The 22,590-nt window shown below is 44.1% G+C and overlaps 1 protein-coding gene across 8 annotated transcripts in view; it reads right to left on the reverse strand.

The window, feature by feature from the left end:
• BANP (BTG3 associated nuclear protein) overlaps nt 1-22,590 on the reverse strand; it is a 141,309-nt gene that overhangs the window by 42,032 nt on the left and 76,687 nt on the right. For 6 of the 8 annotated variants that reach the window (XM_037142360.2, XM_037142357.2, XM_037142358.2 and 3 more), the window contains 4 exons: nt 20,135-20,302; nt 17,271-17,401; nt 15,498-15,569; nt 11,898-11,936 (listed from right to left, as the gene is read on the reverse strand). In XM_037142360.2, the coding sequence (XP_036998255.1) occupies nt 11,898-11,936; nt 15,498-15,569; nt 17,271-17,401; nt 20,135-20,302 (410 nt within the window). The remainder of the gene's footprint in view (nt 1-11,897; nt 11,937-15,497; nt 15,570-17,270; nt 17,402-20,134; nt 20,303-22,590) is intronic. The other 2 variants (XM_037142359.2, XM_037142362.2) reach the window with 1 other exon arrangement.

Raw genomic sequence — 22,590 nt, forward strand, 5'->3', positions numbered from 1 at the left:
AATGCCAAAGAAGCCAAGAAAGGTTTAGTTTACAAATTTAAAAAATGCCAAAGCCATTGTTAGCTGGATATTGGTCATTATCTCACAAGCAGACAAGGAGAATAACCTGAACTTTCACTGTGTTACCTAACTTTAATACTACTGTGTGTGTGTGCGTGTGTGCATGGTGTGTTCATTATTACGAAGATGGGCTTACCAGAACACACACAGAATCCCCCTGATTATCAAGTGACCTCACATGGTTTAGCCTACAGACACATACAAACTTTTCATGCACATTTTAGATGACACTAGCTACAACTGTGAAAAGAAAACCTATCAGTGTCAAAATACACACCAACTCCAACAGTGCTAAACCACTTCATGATCCATGATCTAAGCAGCATGACTAAAGCTCAAGTCTTTCAAGATTTCCTAAGTGGCTGGAAATCTTCCAGATACTGAGAAATAGCTGACCCAGATTTGAATATTTCGATATAATATTGCCTAGTAACAGAGTCTGGTACAAAGTCAGTGTTCAAATCTCACTAAATCTCAATCTGCTGGAGTCAAATTCCACATCGTGCATGCAGCCTCTATGTGGAAACAGCACTGTGGGGCTTCCTGGTTCTGCTCCACACCTAAGCCCCTGCTGAATGCACACTGTAACAAAGCAGGAAACAGCTCCCACAGATTTATTCCTTACTTTTCTCGGACATTTCATAGCTTCAGGTACCTTACTCCCAACCAAAACTCCTGTGAGCTGGGCAAAGGAAACACTGTCATCTCAGTCTCAACAGAAAGAGGTAGAGAAGTAAGGAAGTAGAGAAGACAGATTAGAACACCGCTTGAGGTCATCAAAAAACTCACTCGACTCCTTGGTGATGTGTGTAGGGAACTGTGTTGTGAGACATGGAAATGTGGCCCGGCCCTCACGTGGTAAACCAGCGGGGGGCATAGTGGCACACAAGAGCACGCCCATGAAGAAGTTTTCCCATGGGAAACCAGGCCTGCACTATATCTAGGCTGCTTTGTGACTTGCTTTTGCTAAAACCTTCTCACCCTGAGTTCAGGCAGTGAACACTTACTACATTTATCTTTAAAGTAACTTCCTGAAGTCTGCGCTAATTCTCCCAAGGATTTAAGTGTAACCAGACCTGTTACTCTGGTCGTTCCCTTGCATTTGCAACTTAGTATTGTTTTCAATGGACTGAATTTACGAGTTTGGGTCATGGCAGCCCTCGGGTTCCTCCTTGTCTTAATCCTTATTTGCACTTTATGATGTATATGGAAGCGGTTTTCTTGTGATCACATTCGAAAACAGCAAACAGTAGGTTTCACAGGCTTAACAGCTACAATGGATTTCAAAAACAAAAAAGGGGGAGATGTTGGGAACCGCCCTGCCTGATTTCAGAAGCTGTAACCCCCGCCATGGCTAAGGCTGAGTGAGTGACCTTCTGGCCACAGGCCTCTAAGGAGACAAAGCTTATCTCCCTGGCAGGAGTGCTGCTTCTGCTCCTTTTACTTCATCCATAACTGGCCCCCAATGCTTGATTGATCAGCCAATGATGGGTAACCCAATGATGGGTTCCCCCCAAGGGAGGAACAACCTAAGACAGGCAAGATCATGGGGAAGCTCCAGGGAAGGACTTGGGGGGCTATAGCAAAAGGGGGTGATGGACCCTTGCTCCTCGGTTTTGACATAGCCTGAGTCCTCATTATGTCTGCAAGAAGTCTCGTGATCTCTTGGCTGCCTTACTTCCCCTGCCTGACTCGAGCCTGAAACAATGACAGAGGGTGGGGCAGCCCTGTGCTGGAAACAGGAGCGGGTGTTCCTCTAAGGCCATCGGGCTTGAGAAAAGAATACACAAAATTCTATAAAACCTGCTATGCTAAGAATACCCTCAATTAAATGATAAGGGTCTGAGCAGGAAATGGGTTTGTTTCCCAAAGTTTTGTAGCCCTTTAGCTAACAGACCCTGACTCAGAATAAGCCCTAATAGTTCTCTGTATGCTATCTATTGTTTGATCCTTACTGCCTGACAATGATTAATGAACTTTACCTGTATTCCTGTGCAAACTGAAATCCAATAAAAATCTGTCAGGGCAAGGGTTGGAGCACTCTCCCCTTGAGAGAGTAGCCGTGCTGTCCCTTTTCATCCACAGGACTCGGTATTCCGTGTGAATATATCTTATCTCATCCATAACACCGCAGACACTGAAGGCCGGTGTCTGAGTCAATGGTGGAGGTGGCAGTGGCGTCCATGATAGTGATCATGATGTTCTAGATGTATAGTGCTAGTCTGGAGCTTCAGGAGTCATGAGAATTGGGGTCTGCATCCATCTCGGATTTCACCTCCCTCCACAACCCTGAAAAAGCTACTGCCTACTGTCCCTATGTGTAAAAGAGGAGTTACACTTACCTAGTTCCTGAATTTGTCTCATTTCCTCTACAGAATACTACCAGACATTATGACATAGGAGAAAGGCCATGTCCTGCTCCAGAAAGGAATACCTGAGTCACTTCAGGGAGATGGCAAACTCCCTGTGATGTTTGGAAAGAAAGACATAGTTTAGTGTCTGAAGGGAATTGTATATGATGGGGAACCTTCATATGTTACATCAAAGCTAAAGGGACCCCTGACTTCTGGAATGTGCTTGGTCTTTGTTAGCAACTTAGTATTAACTAAAACAATGAATGTACTAGCACCCTCTCAGGAATGGGTACCTGTCCTTGGGTGTTAAAGAGCCCAGAAAACAGAGAGGAGCCACAGGCATGTGCTTCAAGAGGAATTTGAGGTCAGCCAGCAGCACCTGCCAATGATCTGTAAACAGACTGCTTTTAGAGCATTATTTCTTAGCCACATGAATAAATGTTTAGGTCTTTTCTTTGTCTTCTTAAACTGTCCAAAGAAACAAGATGAGCAAAATGCAAAATAATCTCAGAAACTATATAAATCTATATTTTTAAAAATCCAATTTTTTAAAAGCAAAAAAATTTCAAGACTTTTAACAATTTGATAACTACTTGGGTGGTAAGGTAAACACACAATACAATACACAGATGATGTATTATAGAATTGTACACCTGAAACCTATGGAATTTTATTAGCCAATGTCACCCAAATGGACAAAGAACATATCTGAAGGACCCATGGACATGGACAACAGTGTGAGAACTGACTGTGGGAGCAGGGTTGGGATGGGCAGAGGAGGGCAAAGGGGGGGAAATTGGGACAATTGTAAGAAAATAACAATAATTATGATTAAACAATTAACAATGTATAATTATGAAAATGTAACTAATTTTATCATTAGCCAAGCTACCTCAACAAAGTACAGTTAATTAATCCTATAAATTTTCTCGATGTGGATTTTATGCCACATGGGTACACTGCTATCTATCTGTCTTAGGCCATGACACTGGCATTGATACACTAACCCCCAACCCATCAGCCTGAGCAGGGAAGGTCATTTTGGGGTGGGGGGAGTTGCAGCACGGGATTCTCCCAATAACTGTCTATGTCAAAATACATCCATCCTCCAAGTGCAGTGGTGCCTCGCATTAGCATCACCGAATTCCAGAGCAGCCCATGCTTCCTTGCATGCCTCATGTGCACTTGGGCAGGGCACGGGCCCTGTCTTAAAGAACTCAGAGTCAAGTCATGTCAGGCACAGCATGGGCGCCGAGAGACGCAGGCAACCTCACACCTCCTCTTTCCCAATTCATGACTCCTGCGTGGATGTCCCACACTACCCCTCCAAGTAAACACAGTCACCACATGGGCTTGCAGGACCCACAGCCTTAGCTCTTAAATGCTGGTTCCATCCCCCCTTGGAATCTTGCCACAATATTGTGAGGGCCCAGGCCACGCAGGGAGCCTGCACAGCAGAGATCTGAGGGACTCAGGTGGTCACTCCAGCTGAGCTCACGCCGTAGGCCAGCACACTTTAGCCCTGGGAGTGAGCCCCCAGACAGGGCAGTCTGCTGAGCCTCAGATGACTCCAGATGATCCCAGAGACACGACCTGGAGCAATCCCCTGCTGGGTCAAATAAACCTACAGAGTCATGAAAAATAACAAATGGTCATAATCTTCAGCCCTCAGTTTGGGGGTGGTTTGTTAATACACCTCGAGGTAACTGAAACAAGAATGACAACTGGTTGTGTAGGGAAGGGTCCTTGTGCTTACAAGTTCTATGATAAAGTTTTTAGCATCTGCAACTTATTATCAAATAATTTAAAATACAACAAATACACATACATCCATACTTACACAATGTATACAAATGTATGAATTTCTGGTTGTTTGTACTTTTCTACAACTGAATCATGAGTTGTTCATGACTGGTTCTCATTCAGGCAGATTTAGAACTAGAACCCTCTGTACTGCAATGCCAATGTCAGTTAATGTCTGGGATTTTTATGGACACAGTAACTTCCTATTCAACCATCATTCCCACTTACATGACAAGGTAGAGACAGACCACTTACTTGGTTTCACTGGCAACTCAAAAGTTCAAGGCCATCTTCAAGAGCAGAGGCCACAAAGGCAGTGCACACACTAACTGCAAAGTGCCACGTCTGTCTAACTGCACTTCTCCCAGTGGATCTTGCCGGAAATATCTGAATTAACCCCAAAGACAAGGATTCACATCCTTGTTAATGCGGCTGAAATGCTCATCTGGCAAAGGACTGGAAACCAGGCCCACATGCCCGTTCTCTCCTGAAGAATGTTCTTAATTTGAGGAGTATTACATGATGCTCTAATTAAAAGAACACATTTTCTACGCCTTATGCAATCAAAAACCCCAAGAAAACAATTATCTTTAGAGAAGTAAGAGGGAAAAATAAAGCACTTTCATTTCAGATCACTGAAATGAGTTACAGGAGATGTCTGGTTTTGATATGAAGTCATGTGGCTGGGAACTTCATGTCACCAAGCGTGCGACCTTGGAGCACTCTTGCCTCCACTATGGTGCCAAAGCCAGGCCCGTGTCCTATGTTGACTCCACAAAGCCCCCTGCAGAGCGCAGGGCAGGGCACATCTCCCTCACCTGTCACACAGATGTAAACTTTAATACCTTATACCTACACATTGTGATTTGTTTTGTGGAAGCCAGCTGGACACTGAGGACATTTTCAGAATAAACATCCTTTCTTTTTGGCCACGTTTTTCCTCCACTATTCAAATTTAATCTCTGCCCAGTCTATTTCCATGTTTAATTCTATAATTGCAATGTAATCTCCTAAACTGAACCCAATTGTTTAGCTGTTTCTCTAACTGATTAGATACTTCTGGAAAATTATTTTGACTTGGCCAAGTGTTCGATCACAACACATTAATCAAAACCAAGGCATGTATGTACCTCTTGCTATCTAAAGTGAGTATCTAAATATTCCATATAAAAACTTGGGAATTTTTTACCCAAAATTCGCCATTTAAATTGAAGTCAACTGTTTGAGTTGCATGTGATTTCTGAGAAGCTGGCGTGTGCTGTGATTAACTACATCTGACTCTGCCCCGCGGTCTTGTTCTCCTGGTTTAGAAGTATTACCTACCAGCTTCCCCTCATCTTCCCACGGGTTAGCCCTCTGAGACCACGGTTTCCTTCTGCCAGCACCTGGGGATGCTGCTAATTGGGCTCAAATTTAGATATCTTAGAAACTATATAATCACAGCACATAGTCCTAGCCATGTAATTAGAAAGCATGTTCACACCCAACATTCTAGTGTATTACCACAAAGTACACCAAACACACCAGCAATGAGTTCCTGAAGCACTACAAAATCAGGTCACTGGTGCTTTAAAGGCTTTGAATTAAGCAGAAATTCTCTGTGGACGCAACAGTTGTGAGTGTTTTAGCAATATCGGGGAAGAGGCAGGGTGTGGGAGGGGCTGGTATGTACCACCATTGTTCCATTCAGAACACCAAAGCAGAGAGCCCCCACGTGCCGAAGGCTTCCTGTCCTGTGCTCAGGGAGAGCAGGGATCTAGAGTGAAGGAGCCTGGCTTGGGCCAGGCTCTGCCTCACACATCTCTGCTCTCACAAGGGCTCACAGGACAGCAAATGCACACTGTGCTTTATTTCGCCAGACCCCACAATGTGCAGGCTTCACCGTACAGAGGTGGCTTTGCCTGTCCCACAGGGGAGGTAGGACAAGGATAGAGCATGACTGCAAGCCACCCCAGGCTCTGCACATCCTCCCTTCCCTTTCTCTGAGGGTAATTGTGCCTGTTTTCCCCTTCTCACCCAAAAAAGCTCTTCTGGCAAAGCACAGGTGTGAGAGCACCACTGGGCCAACCAAATACCTTCCTGAACTCACCTAACGAGGAAAGGAGAGAGTGCCTGATGCTGGGTCTGGGTGCTGATCTGCTCTACTCTGAGGGGACTGTGTGCACAGGCCCTACTTTTAAGGCTCAAATCCAAATCTTAAAAGTTGGAAGGAGTTTCAGGAATCCTCTTTATTTTCCCAGGAAGGGCTCAACTTTGCAGCAACATCGTCGATGTGCACCGAGCGCCTTGGCTCCTGCCTTCCACACTGCAGAGGCGGGCAGCACACATGACTGCCCACCCGTGCACGCCCCAGGCACAGGCCGCTGCTTACTCACAGGAAAGGCGCTCATTCCAGAAAGCAAATTTTCCCCTCCCCTCCTCAAGATGTGCATCTTTTTGCTTGAATCCCCACTTTCCCCTAAAGAAGAGCCCATGTCTCGAGGAGCAGAACCATCAGGCTGACACCACATGGGAGGTAAGGAGACCCTGGACGGCAAAATGCAAACCGCTATGTGACATGTGTCTAGATGTTATGGACAATGACTAAAGAAGTTCCAGTTGAAGGACAGTAACACTGTTATGCAAACACAGGTACAATTAATCATAATTTAAGGGTCACTCCTGAAATATGTTTTTAACCTCACCATTCTTCATCAATGCTCAAAATTGGGCCAGGTTCTATTCATTTAAAAGTTTTTATAAAATGTTTTGCTAAGGTTAAAATGTCCACATAATCTTACAAGTATTTTTAATGTACAAAGGAGCAAGGCTGAGAAAACACAATCACCAAAGTTCGGCTGAACTGAATTTCGGGCCTTGACCTTCCAAGTACCATGAACACTTTGAAGACTGTTCTATTCATGTCTGCTTAAACTTGACTTCCTGGTTCAGGAAAAGGAACAAAACCACTGAGACGCATGAAAAGGCTGCCTTGACCAAGATGTCCATTGTACCTAATGGAAGTTTGGTAAGAAATGTGACTGGCAGTTTTTTCCAAGGAACCAGAACAAGCATCCCCAGCCTTTTCCACCCCAGCATCCTGCACAGTCACATGCCAGTCAAGTCCAAACCTTGGCAGCACTGTGAGCCATAATCTGGGATTTTCAATAACACAAACATAATGCCTCCTGCCATCCAAGATTCCACTTGCTAACCATTCCTCAAGATTACTAAAACATGTTTATATTATGTTTGGCATTTCTTTAACAAATAATTTTAATTCATTTTAAAAAAGCTAAGTTCTAATCCAAATTGCTTCACAGTAATGAGGTTCAGATGATCTGCCTTCTTTGAAAGGTTCATTCATGGCCATAATTTTAAGAAGAAATGGAATATTTCCCATTCCCATATACTGCTTCAAGTATATCATTTTCTAAATAATGTCTCTAAACTCTCTCTCTCTCACACGCACATACACACGCACACACATTCTAAAGGGATGTTCTCTGCCAGAATCTATACCTAGAATTTCTAAGGGTTACAGTCCAGTGATATCACTCAAGAACAGAACAGATCTTACTTTTCTAAGTGTGCAGCATAAAAAACATCTTTCTTCAGAACCTAGTCCCAACTCCCACACCCTGCTGCACAGTCAGTTTCTGAAGGTTTGGACAACACACCCGCTCTCCCAGGGAGACGCCTGGGTGCATAATGAGCATCCATCAGGTGCCAACCAGATGCCAGGCTGACACTGCTCAGCCTTCTGCCCTTGGTGATGGCGTACCTTCCTGAAGCAGGTCCCATTTCACAGTCGAGGGCACCCAAGCAGAGAAACGACACAGGGATGGAGGGGTAGCACTGAGGCAAGACTTGGACCCCAGTCATAACTCTCCCACCCACTTGGCTCTCTGTCAAACAATATCCCATCCCAAAGCTGGGCCTCCTCTGTGGCCAAAACAAGGGTGTCAGGAGATAGCACCGTGGGAGTGCACAGACGTGGTCAGTAGGGCAAGAGCCCTGAAAGGGTGCTTCACCTCTCACCCCCTCCCCTAGTTTGAGTGCCTAGCATCACAGAGCCCCCCGGGGGTAGGGGAAGCCTACTACCCTACAACCCTAACTTCCTCTGACAGAGAGTCAGTGGGAGATTCGGGTGCATTAGGTCTAACATGGCTGCAGGGCCCCATGGAGAAAGGCTTCTGTCTGGCATTAGCTGGGTCAATGTCCAGAGCTGCTCCCAGCAGGACCTCCCAGCACAGAGCAGCTGCAACTGACCCTCCAGGACAGGGCTCCTTCTCTTCCTAACCTTCTCAGCAGGATGACATGGAGACACACAATAAATGATTAATTTAAAAATACTCACTGAGTAAGAAAGTAGACAGTAGCATGTAGTGGTATAAAAAGTCACCTACACTCCAATAGTACCTATGGTCAGATTGGGGACAAGAGAAGTCAGCACAGTTTTAACTTGTTTAATAATGTGACTTTTAACAATAAGAATCACCAGGAACAAAGCCACAAATGCACATGAATATTTGAAGGACAAGCTGCAGGCCCATGCATCTTTCTCCAAGGAGGTATCCTGGTCCAGAACCCAAGGCCAGAATTAGTGACAGCATCTTAACTTCAACCCTAACGAATCTGGCCATCTGGCCAAAACCAGCGGATTAGACGAAGGACAAGGAATGATCACTACAGGAGAATGTGCACGGCCAAAAATGGAGGGAAGAGAACAGGAAACTCCTGAACACACCGCCAGGCCCAGCAGTGCCTCGAACCTGCTGTGGCCATGGCCATCCCTTGAAATGTGGCTTCCCACCTCTGGTTCTCTGCTGGTCTGCAAGTTGGTCATCTTTCCAGATCCCTCTTCCAGGACTGGGAAGCACTGGACACAGCTGCCCCAAGCCCCCAAGTCTGCAAAGTAACCAGGCACTCATATGCCCTTAGCGTACCCACCTGTGAACCTGCCAGGTGCCACACCCCTATATGGGATGGGACTAGAATCTCTTGATATTTAATTTGAAGAAAATATATGACTCAAAAAGGATGGTCCAGTGCCAGAACCACGTTACAAGATTATGTAAATGTAGTATAATAAACTCAACGCAATGTAAAGGCATCAGATTTCTCTTCTGAAAATAAGATTCATTGAGGAGCTGACCTTACAAATTGTAGCAGCAGCAGCAGCAGCAGCGATCAGCACAGCACACTTCCTTCCCAAGGAACCAGGGAGAAGTGCTTTCACAGGAGCTTTGCACTGACTTAGCAAACACTCAGCCAACACAAGCAAGACCCTTGATACACATCTTAGTAGAAATGAGAACACCCATGAAAAACATGACCATATCACAGGAACAGAAGTGAGAAGGGGCTCAACAGCCCCCAGCATCAGGAAGTAAGTATCCTTACCCTAGGAATCCCGAATCACCAATTCAAAAGAACCTATGCACCTCTACGTTCACAGTAGCAGTATATACAATAGCCAAGTGCTGGAAACAGCCTAAGTGCCCGCCAGTAGGTGAGCGAATTAAAAAAACTGTGGTACATTTCCACAATGGAATGCTACCAGCAGAAAAAGAGAAGGAGCTCCTATCTTTTGCAACAGCATGGATGGAATTAGAGAATAGTATGCTAAGTGAAATAAGCCACTCAGTAAAAGGCAAATACCATATGATCTCACTTATAAGAGGAATCTTATAAACAAAATAAACTAACGAGCAAAATAAAACCAGAGACATGGAAACGTGGAACAGACTGACAGTGGCCAGAGTGGGGCAGGAAAGGGATAATAGTGGAAAGAAGGGGCAGAGACTAGTCAAAGAACACGTATGAATGACCCATGGACACGGACAATGGTGTGGTGATGGACAGTGGGAATGGGGAAGTAGGCTGGGTGGAGGAGGGCAGAGGGGGGAAAATTGGGACAACTGTAACAGGATAACAATAAAATAAAAGAAAGTGATCCGTGCAGTAGTTCTGTTTATTTTGTAGAGAGGTTGCTAAGAGAAACAATTAGCAAGTTCCAGTGGGAACTTGGAGGAAGATGTGCCTGAACAGACATAAATGAGCAGTAAATCACGACCGCTCATGTGAACAGGCCAATGAAGCATGAACATGAACTTAAGTGAGGCAGCAGCACTTGGAGAGTGTGGAGAGTGGGAGAGCACTCTTGTTTGGGAAAGTTTCCGAAGGAGCCTCTTTGGACGTAAACTCTAGGAGTCCTTCCTGAGTTGACAACTGTGGACGGAGCTCCTTTGCCTGCTATACCTGTCCACAAAAGCTGGGTTCTCTGCTTTCAAGACTTACTTGGAATGGTGTTGTCTGATGAACACAGTGACACCATAGTAACATAGTATAGAAACCTGATTATATTTCAAAATCCCTAATGGAATTTTGCTCAGAAATAGACAGAAACAATGGGAAAGTCGAAGGCAACAAACTTACTTTTCTCATCAATTAAAGTTTAACAACATTTTAATTAGAATCCAATTTCACTCCCAGTATGAATACAAACCACTAAATTGTCAAAAACAAAGAGATAAACTACTGATAGTGACCCATTCCCTCCTGCCCATCTCTTGCCTGACCAAGAGAAACATCAAACTAAAACTGCTGAGAGCTGACTTCTCCTGGGCCTGGCCAACAATTTTATCACCAAGACAGCACAGAGAAACAACTGTGGGCTGTTTTTTTCTTTTTTAAAATTTTTGCATTTCTTTGGCTTTTTGGCTCTTTTCCACAGCAGCTATATTTATATACCAATACTGCTTCAGGACACTGATTAAAACCTCATGTGTATGCTCAAGAAGAAACTTTAAAACTAAGAAACTCCAATTTAAGCAAATGCTTTAAGATCTGTTGCAATTCTCCCAAGGTACTCTGAGGGTTCAAGAGAAAATCCAAGGACTATCCTTGGACTATCCTTTCACTTGCTAGTCCAAGGATACATTTTCTCCAGGACCTGTTCACAGCAGACACCAGGCCCTTGCCAACGACAATGGAATACAGGTGTTTCAAAGGGGAGTGTGCACTTGGTTCTGAGAATAACCAGTATTATTATCTTGACAACAAATAAGCTTTGTGTTTATGGTTCATACGTTTTACAAAAAAGGAATATCATTCAGATACGTTTTTACAACTATTCAGAGGTTAAAATCATCACTTTAATAGGAACTCTTCAAAAGGACATGAAAATTTTAATCCTTGAATTCACCAGCTATTTTACTAGACCTTAGGAAGCAAAGCACTCCTCACTTTGTAAAGACAATTCATATTAAGTATGTTCAATGACTGCCTCAGTTACTTTTTGTTTGAGATTAGAAAAAATATAGTAGTTGGAGTATGACAGCAATATTCATGAACAAAACCTCCCTTGTTAAAATATACAGCTACTGTAGAAACACTGTCATCAACAATATTCATGTCCATTTTATAGAGAGCAGTGATAAACAGGCCAGGGAGATTTCATCCATAAAACAGAGCTGCCGAAACCCCACAAAGAAGCAGATGGAGCCCAGAGCCCTGCAGTCCCCACACCCACAACCTTCAGGACCTCCTTAGCCACCGGGACTAAAGCCATTATTTCCCTGGGATTAATGCAGACCACCCTCTGGCTCCCTGCTCCCTACGCCCTCCCTGGGCAACGCAGTGTCTGGTGATCCGCCATGACAAGCAAGCTTGAAGTAAAGAAAGGTGACCACTTACCTGCCCATCCTGTCCCACGTGGTGTATCTGTAGATTGCCCTGTAAAAGAGGAATGGAAAAAAGAGAGATTAAGGACAAAAATGACTTCAAGACACAGGCAACGGCAGGAACTTCCTCATGTTATTAGTAAATAATCTGCAAAACCATTAACACCAATTCTAAAAACTCAACCCTTGCAGCAATAAATACCTGAAACAAAATATTTAAGCTGAGTTAATAGGTTACAATTTTTTCTTGCTAAAACAAACTCAAAAAAGAAAAAACAAAAAACATCATACCCCGACCACAAAAGCAAATGTAATTTTTTTGCTAATTTTCTGAGAGAATTTTAGACTCACAAGAATCCAAAGTGGCATGGAGAGGTCTGTGCGCCCACAGGGATGCCCTGTACAGCTACAGCACATTAGCACGTACAGGGTGACTGTCGGGACACTACACACCACGGACGCCCTGTACAGCTACAGCACATTAGCACGCACAAGGTGACTGTCGGGATACTACACACCACGGGACGCCCTGTACAGCTACAGCACATCAGCACGCACAGGGTGACTGTCGGGACACTACACACCACGGGACGCCCTGTACAGTTACAGCACATCAGCACGCACAGGGTGACTGTCGGGACACTACACACCACGGGACGCCCTGTACAGTTACAGCACATCAGCACGCACAGGGTGACTGTCGGGACACTACACACCACGGGACGCCCTGTACAGTTACAGCACATCAGCACGCACAGGGTGACTGTCGGGACACTACACACCATGGGACGCCCTGTACAGTTACAGCACATCAGCACACACAGGGTGACTGTCGGGACACTACACACCATGGGACGCCTTGTACAGTTACAGTGTATCAGCATATGCAGGGCAACTGGCAGGACACGATACCATCAGCCAGACCACAGGCCTGCTGGGGTCTCACCGGTTACAATGTCATTTTCATTGTTTAAAAAATAATAACAACTGCCTTAAGCTTGGTAGGTTCTGCTAAATGTCTCTATAGACATCCTCATTTTGACAAAATAATTACTTAATTTTTAAATGAGTAAGGTAAGACTTTATTGTGGTAAGACAATTGCATACTATAAATTACAAAGAAATCATTAGTACTATCAGCAATTTATTCTAATTCATTGCATTTAATTCCTACTGGAAACAAAATATATGGGATTATTTAGACAAGAGGGGTTCAGTTTCAAAAACTGAAAAAAGGGGGCAAAACTTATTTTAAAAATTGAGATTCAAGAAATATTCTAATGATTTTTTTCTTGCAAAAACAATATAGAAACAAATATATATTATTTCCTATTACTATTATATCCAGTTTCCTTCTTTTCAAATGGCTAAGGGAAATTAAGCATTCTGATTGAGAGGCCATGCCTTCTACAGTGACACCCCTGAACAGTCTGTCCGGCCCCCACCTGTCTGTGCCTTTCAAAATGAAGCCTCCCTAGTTTTCAATGAGACACCCCATTTAGTCTGAGGGTTTCCTGCACCACTCTGCACATTTCACATACAACCCACTTTAGGGTGAGCTGAAAGATTCCTCTCCCATCACCTCTAGTTCCTTAACCTTGATATTCAGGCCTTCCAGGGCCACCTCCAAGTTCAATCACTGCCTGCTGCTCTCCTTCCCCTGCCTGATGCTTTGGCCATACCAGCATACTCTCTCCCATTCACTCATTTGGAGATGTGCTGATTAGTGCAATAATTATTCATATAAAGGAATCGATCCCTCCTCTGACCAGGTATTTACTGTTCCTCTCACAGGAATACACTCAGCCGGCCTTCCCCATTCTCCCCTTAGGACCTCTGCTCATCTCTTCCCCTTTGCATGCTGTGCACACTGACAGACCTTCAGGGTCCAAATGAAAAAACTTTCCTTGTAAAACATCCCAGAACCCCTCTCCCAAGAGCCCCGCGGTCTCTGGATGGGCCCTCCCAGCACAATCATCTCCGTACAGTGCTGGGAGCCTCCAACTCTCACTACACATGGCAGCCACAGCCAGCACACAACTCGCACAGAACAGGAACTCGGCAAGTGCCTCATCCACGCATCAGTAAGCAAATACCACCACCTCCACGTCAGTTCCCTAGGTTCTGGGAACTGGAAAGCCAAAAGGGAACTAATGTCATATCCGCTTTAAAAAGGCAGCGTAGGTGACTGCTAGAATACAGAGAAATGTCCATAAAGCAGCTCTGAAACTAGTCTGACACTTTTCTCAAGAGCATCTCCTGAAAGGCTCTTTGACGAGTCAGGACTATCCATAGTCACCGCTGGTCCCGCACCTGCTTTCACAGTTGGTATGTGAGGAAACCTGACACCTTGTAACAACACACCACAAGTGCAGGTCATGTACACAGCTGATACCATTTTCATGGCCTAGAAACAGGTTTGTTCTTCAGCTCCTGGCCCACATGCATAGGGCATGCCATTCCACACCACACTCGGTCAGCACACAGCGTGAGCACCTCTTGGCAGCCATGGGACAAAGTCACAAGGCAAGTGCACCAAGTCTGCTGACACTGTCCAGTGCTGTAGGAAGAGTCCACAGTGTCCCCACAACAGACAGCTACCAACCACCCATGCCCTGCACAAGAAGGCTAGAAAGACAAGATCCCCCCAAGGAGCTCAGAGAATATCAGCACCATGACTGGTTGGCCTCACCTTCCAAAAACCCAGATGTTCAACCTGACCTTCATGTACCAACCCCCTACAGCAGCTGACACACACATATAATAGCACTGTGCAGCTGGAAAAGACTCCCTGAATTCTGTCCTTACCATGAATTAGAATTGATGAAAAGTAGAACACCAAAGCACAGACACCAGTGATAAGAAGCCTGGGTCTCATGAATCTAAGACAGGTGAGGCAATCTTAGAGGTGGAAGGGGTGGGGAGACCATGAAAAGATACACTGAAAGCTCACAGGACATACATGTGCTGTCTCAAGAAATTCCCAACCAGCCCTGGCTGGTGTGGCTCAGTGGATTGAGCACTGGCCTATGAATCAAAGGGTCGCTGGTTTGAATCCCAGTCAGGGCACATGCCTGGGTTGTGGGCCAGGTTCCCAGTAGGAGGTGTACAAGAGGCAACCACACACTGATGTTTCTCTCCCTTCTGCCTCTAAAAATATTAAGGGGGAAAAAAACCATAAATTCCCAACCAACCCACAAGATGAGCATCTGTCCTACAGAGCCTGAGCCTAGGCCCATGGAACGGAGGAGCACCTGCGAGGCCACAATCACAGGAGCAGGCCCCACTTCTCCTTCCCAGTCCGGCATGCTGGCGAGCTCTCCAGGCAGGAGAGCAGGGTCAGAGCCATGCTGGAAGCTAAGTCTGCATCTCGGATGGGAAGACAAGGAGGGTGGGCAGAGAGAAGTGGGGTCTTCAGAGGGGAGCTCTAGCCAGGCGCAAAAACACAGCGAGCGTTTACAAAGATGGGGATGCACAAGGGAATTACAGCCAGGTGGTCAACGCTGGGCTCCATGTTGTTGTCTGGGAACTCCCGGTTGTCTACCTCATTTAACAAAGATCGGAATGCAGAAAGCCCACAGGCACGGAGTGGGCACTGGTGGCTACAACTCACCTCACTGTCCTGCGTGATCTGCACCTGCTCCCCTTGAGGCACCTGGGTGATGTGGAGGTGACCCTGTGGGATCCGCAGCGAGAGAAGACAACAAGAAGCATCAGAAGAAAATCAAAACTAGAGGAAATAAGAAATGCTTTCTGAAAGTTTTGTTCTTGATCATCTACCCCCAATTCGAAAAAAGACTAAAATCTTGAATAATGCAATACAGTATGTACATAGTATTAACTACTAAACAGCCTCTTGAAATTAAACTTTTAGTATATAATGCATACAGAACATTTTGTAGTAATTCTTAAAGGAGCAATGGGGCCTAAGGAAATTCTGTTAAGTCTTTAAACTTGCTTGAACAAGCAAATTTCAGAATGTGAAAGACAAACAGAAAAGAAGGGAAACAGAATTTTCCAGAGAATTAGAATAACTTAAAGAAAATTATACTATTAACTCAGAGGGACCAGAAACCCCACGGAACTAGCCGGGAGGGTCTCCCAGCGATCTGGGAGTACGAGAGGGCCCCCCGGTGGCGTGGGACTGCGGGGAGGGGAGCCACACATGTGCATCTACACTAAACACAGGCCAGGCAATATTTTTTAAATCACAGAAACATATGACCATTTAAACAGCTGGTATAAACACTAGTAAATGTGGTTCCAAAAAAATCAAAGCATCCAACTATATAATGCATTTATGTTTGTAGATACAGGCAGATAAATAATTCCTATAAAGCTTAACTTGGCTTAGTGTTATGAATACCCATGATCTTATTTAAAATTCTATCTTGATGAAAATGGATTTTAAAGTTAACTACTATAAAAATTTCTATTGATTTCATTTTACTAGGTCTATGTGCACCCTGCATCCAAGTTATCTATTCCGGAATTCTTTCACAAGACTTTCTTACTAAGATTAACTGTCTTTATGACTATCACTTAAACAAAGGAATCACTATCTATATTTCATGTCCTCTGGAAAAAGAAAAAACCCATTTAAAACTCCTCATCAGCACTTTCTGAAAGCCCACCCTTTTCAAGCAGTGTGCTGAATGCAACATCAAACTGAAGCCACCCTGAGTTGGGACCAGGCTTTTCAAGAGAAAGCCCAGTGATACAGGCGTATGACAAAGAGGCTGGTGTGACTCACACATCAACAGGATCTCAGGTGCACACTGAAAATATCCTGTTCCCTAGCAAAGTTCCTGCCTCCAACACGTCAGCCACAGGACCCATGAAGGTTCTGGAGAAATTTCCACCTGGGCTGGCACAGCCAGAGACAGGGCAACGAGGCCATGTGGACTCACCCCCATGCTAACTGCCCACACAAGCTCAGTGTGCATCACACAACCCAAAGGAAGTACTACACAATAACTAAGGCCACCAGCTTTGTCAACTGACCCCAAAAGGAAATTACTTCTTCTTCCCCCAATTAAAGGGTGCCCTGTTTCTGAAATGAAAAAATATCTGATACATCTCTGATACCTCCCAGGACAGGCAGAAGCACAGACACTTAGAGCTGCCAGTGACCAGTGGGTGCAGCACAGGAGGGCCACGAAGGGGCCATGACAATGACATGGTCACCCAGTAGTCACACTCATTATGAAATGCTAAGGGCTTGTACCCTAACTACTTCTACTTTGACATGGTACTTCCCCCTCAGCCCAAGCTATCCATGTGACTCAGAGACACAGGGAGGACTGGGCTTGGCCCTTCCTGATCCCTGCCGCCACACCCTCCCCTCCAACCACTCACGGACACAGACTAGTAGAAGGGTACATACTACTTGGACCTGCCCGTCCTCTCCAATCTGGTGGATCTGGACCTGCTGGGCATTGGCCAGCGCGTAGTGGAGGGCCTGCGGCTGGGGCTGTGGCATCTCCGTGGCGGGAGGCGGTGTGCTCATCATGCTCTCTGCGGGGAAACAGACAGGCTCAGCAACGGCTCGGCAGACAAACGGCGCACGCACACGCCCAGGCCGCCTCCTCTACCCTGATCCCCTCCCCCAAACTCCCAGAGAAGAGGAAAGGAAGCTCTTCATTCTGAAACCCCAGTCAACATGTCCCAGTGGAGGGTGTGGCATTTTGTAGAGTTCATTAGTTATTAGCGTCAGATAATAGATATCTGATCTGCAGACAGAAGGGAACTAAAGAACTGACTATCCACCAACATAGACTACTCTCATCTACTTACTTAAGTGTGAAGTTCCTCAGGATATATTGGCAAAATAAAAAAATATGAAAAAGTGGATATTAAACTCTGTTTTAAACCAGCAATAAGTAATATTTGTCCTTGGTTAATTAAAGTAACTACAGAAAAAAGCTCCACTCACATATGAGATGTTTGTATTGATGATGTGTATTAATTTTAATTGTAATATCTCCTCAAACACTTAGAACATTCGGGGCTCAGAAATCATTTTTAATTTTTACATGTTTTTGTTGCAGAAAATTATGATGGATCAGTAAAACCTCTTAAAAATAAATACACTACATTAGGGGGAAATTCTGTGAGAGAGCTAAAATGAATAAAAAATATATAAATGTCTGATTACTGAAGAAAAACCTTTCATGTCTTTTTTCTAGTAATTTAATGATGGGCATCAAATTGACAATGGTACCTAGATTCCACTGCATATATTTTTTAAAAAGTTATACAGCGACATGCCAGAAATTAAATCTTTAAATTATTTCAAAGCATAATTAAAAATTTTAGGTGTATTATAAAATGTCAACTTAAAAATACCCACTTTTTCAAACTTAAGAGGGTAGTGACCAAAACGTGTAAAATCCCCTCTCCTAGTTAATAAGAACTACATAAACTACATAGATTCCCAAATAATTCCTGCTCCAACGTTAATAAAAATCAAGTGATTTTGCTGGTTTTCAAAAATGTAACAAAAAAGAATGACAGTCTCCCGGGTTCTAAAAACACTGCAGAAGGACATGATTTGTGTGTGATGCTTCCCAAACCTAAGGTTCAAATTACTGAATTTACCATTTAATCAAGAGCTCCCTTTAATTATACAACACGAAGACCAGTTTAAATTCATGTTTTATAACTCATACCGATATCAAAGTCCAGTACAAAAACTCTCACTGGTGATTTGTTTTGGATCAAGAACAGACTAAGACCCATGGGAAGTGATGAGAGACGAGTGTGCTCATGCTGACGTGAGGCCAGGGGTGGTCCTGAGGAGGCCCCAGGCCACAGTGCCCACTGGAAGAGACTGAGACAGAAAGGACAGGCCGTCCAACGGGCCTCCCGCCCTCCCCAGCCCGGCTGCTCTCTGCACCCAGAGGAAAGCCAGCTGCACACAGATTTGCAGTCAGAGGACTGTTAAGAGCAGGTTCTCTGCAACTCTTAAAATAATGGGCACTAAACAGATGCCTACCTAAGATCTTCAACTCACCGGTGATACTGTGGGAAAAAAACCAGCTGAACTGTATTTTAGACAATAAAATATAGCCATGTTAGACTCAAGTACATATACAAATTTATAGTGTTGCTAGATAAAACACAAATGTTTTAATAAATTGATTTTTTAAAAGTTCCTTGAAAATAGTGACTTTATGGTCTATGTTCAAACTGGCAGTACTAACCTTGGCTCAGAATCTCGTTTATAAGCATTTATTTGGAAGTTCTATTTATGTCAGCTGATAATTCAAAAGTAAGCAAGACACCCCAGTTGGAAATACTACCAATAACAAAATCCTGATTTAAGTACATATTACTGAACTATTTCTCTCACCAGAGTAGCCTGAAATACCAGATTTGCGTTGTTAGGCTCAGAGTATGAGGAAAGAACAACGACAAAAATTCAAGAAGGCCCTTTAACTAGCCACCTATTTTGTTTTATCTAATTTTAGCCAAGTATGCAGTATATTAAAATAGAGAACAACTAAATCAACAGAAACATACAAAGCAATGTGCTCTTTTAAAAAAGTTTAATTAAAAAATATGTTCTGTGTTTCTCTCAAAACTAATTTGACTCCAATGCTCACGAAGAGGCAGCCTTCAGAGCAGAATGCCTCTGGCCTCTCACAAACGGAGCAGAAAGGAGGCACCTACAAGGGTTTACTAGTAGAAGCGTGAGACTAAATACAATAGCTCAGAAACTCATTCTTCACCCTCTCCAGCCACAGACATATCTAGAAGCCAAGGGAATATAATTATGCTCATCTCCCTCACGTGGTTTTTTAAAAACTTCAGCTTGAATGCTACCCTTATCCTTACCCGACTGTGGCTGTGCTCACTCCTACTCCGAACACCTGGCACAGAGCGACATGGTAAATAACCAGGCCGAGAGAAGTAAAGGAACTGCTCAGTACAGCCCCCAATGTGGCCCTCACTGAGCCCATGCTTCTGCCTCCCCACCAGGCGACACCAGTGTGTGGTGGCCCTGGTCTACATGACCTCTTCTATTGCCTCCAGGAAGGAGCCTTAAGCAGATCTGGCTGCGGCTCCCCATCTGTCACATAAGCAGCATTTGCTAAGTAACTTACACTGCACATGTGTGCACACAGTTAAGGCTCAAGTCACTGGATTCCGAGCGGCAGCTGTAGGTTTTGCAGGTTAGGAGCCTCATTCAGGACTCTCCCCCAAGTCCCGAAGCTCGAACTGCTCCGGGCTGCCCCCGCAGTGTACCTGATGTGCTGTATGAAGATGAGGACGGCGTTCTCCGGGAGAAACTCTTGACGGCCAGGCTCTGGCCTCGCTGTTTCCGCCGCCAGGCTGTCCGGCATTTGGAGTCGATGCTCTGTTTGATTCGGTACCAGTCAGATTCCGTGATTCCAAATTTATAGAAGAGGTGGCCTGGAAGAACACATCCCAAATAAAACACCACAAGATGAAGGCCTCCCTTTGGGTCCTGGCTGTTTGGGAACAACTTGAACACAAAAATGTGATCGGGGCTGAGAGCCTCCCTCTTAGGCATGCCAGTTACATTAACTTTTAAATAATTCTGGCACCACCCACACCAGAGGGAAATAAGACAACAAAGCTAGGTGCTGAGGGCTTACACGAGCTTCCCAGATGCTCCACAATCAAACTCTTCTCTCTATTCTAACTCCCTGGGTGTTGAAAATGAAAATCAAGGTGTCTGACAATTTTATCAAAACTGCTTCTCCAGACTCCAGCTCAAAATTCCTTCTGCTCATCCCTGTCTTTCTGGCTGTCTCCCTCCCTTCTTTCAAGTCTTGGCTCAAATAGGACCTCCACAATCCAATACTTAACCAGCCCATTTGACCCTAAGGTCCCTCCCACCTCCACATTGTGTTTACTGTTTCCCCTTGCAGACAGAGGGATCTTTATTTTGTTCACCCATGTATGCCAAGAACCCAGAATATCCAGGCCCATAGTAGATGCTTCAACATTTGTTGATTAACTGGAAACTATAAGACATTCTTAAAATGCTACTTAAATCTGAGCCTGGCTTATGTAACCCCCCAGGTGCCTCCATCTGCCTCCCCAATCAGGGTAGACACTCTCTAAGGGTAGAGGTGACTTTTTACTCCCCAAATACATAGGCATTACCTCTACTTAACTGCTAGCCATAGAGGGTGCATGGAGTCTTACAGTCCTCCAGTAGTTTACCCTGCATTTAACAGAGCATGTTCCTGGTATCCACATTTGCTAACACCTTATGTTATAGACAGCCCTCAAGATATGACTGAATGGCATCCAGAGACCCCCACATCAATAACAAGGGACCTGGTGATATGGGAGGCCACTGACGAATGAGTGACAAACGGAGACCCTCATTGCCAGCCCTGCCCAACTCGCACTAGTCACTTCACCTCTTCTTCATGCTGAATCAACAGAAAGTAATGGTCATCAACGTGGGAACCACAAGAAATGCTTCAACAGGGTGACCTCCTCTCTAGCTGGCCCGTAAAACTTCACTGATTAATGGAAAAACAAATGGATGAAGTTCAAAAACTGAATAATAAAAAGATTAAGCTGAAAAATGTCCTGTTTTGACTACTAAGAGCTTTAAGTTTAGATCATCTACTGAGAATTAACTTGATGCCCAACTCCTAAAGCCAGTTTCTATGAAGACCAAAATACTACAATTAATCAAAACAAAGAAACTGTTTGTCCTCCTCAGTACTATATTAAGTATCAAAAATTCCTTTGTCTTGGAAAGACATTTCTTGCTTATGCTCAAGATATCTTTGACTCTATATATAATGAAAACCAAAACAAAAATTTCTGTAATCTAAATAAAATAAAAAAGAAATTGGGTTAAGGAGGGGATTTATAGGATCAGAAAGAACAAAAACCTAAGATAGTTTTAGCAGCACTTTGTAATCCTGGTGCATAAAAGAAAAAATATAAGTGAGGTGTCAACTCTTTGCTTTCTGATTTTCAGGTCATCTCTGAAATAATCACAGAATCATTCATCAATACCCACTAAGTGATTGCTACATGCTAGGTATGGCTTTAGGTGCAGGGGGTGGCCTCTCAAAGTCCTGGGCTAGTGACCAACTTTAGTGACAAGAAAACCCAACTACTTGCTCTAACTGCAGAAGAACCTGAGTGTGAAATGCAGTTGTACAGTTGCAGGAGAACTCAGCTCCTGACTGTAATTACAGACGGACGCAACTATCAGAACTACAGCTATGCAGTCACAGCAGAACCCCAACTTCTGCCTATAGCTGCAGAGGAGCCCAACTACAACTGTGGTCTCCAACACAAGAAAAGAAACAGCAACCAAAATATCTTATTAAGTGCATGCTTCGGTAAAGAGAAACATTATACAAACCATTTTCCTGTTCTCCTCATACCTTCGCACTCAAGGAAAAAAATCTTCTGAATGCCTCAGGGGATTAATGAAATTATACCGGGCTTAAAAAATTTAAAAACTTGTTAGTAACAGAAACGAATATACTGGTTGGTATACACAATGTTAACATGTAAATTCAACTTTGTAAAAACTGACTTGTCAGTCCAAAGCCTAGCTTACATCCTTTGGAGAAAAAATATACAATCATGTAGTTATACATTATCCATTTCTAAATTCTCCTAAGACATCCTATTAGATAATTCCTTCCAAAAGCAACTTAATTGGATGACAAATGCCACCCTGATGGCAGCCAAGG

This window comes from Artibeus jamaicensis, unplaced genomic scaffold, assembly GCF_021234435.1.
Source record: "Artibeus jamaicensis isolate MK-2021 breed Jamaican fruit bat unplaced genomic scaffold, CSHL_Jam_final contig_464, whole genome shotgun sequence".
Taxonomy (NCBI): Eukaryota; Metazoa; Chordata; class Mammalia; order Chiroptera; family Phyllostomidae; genus Artibeus; species Artibeus jamaicensis.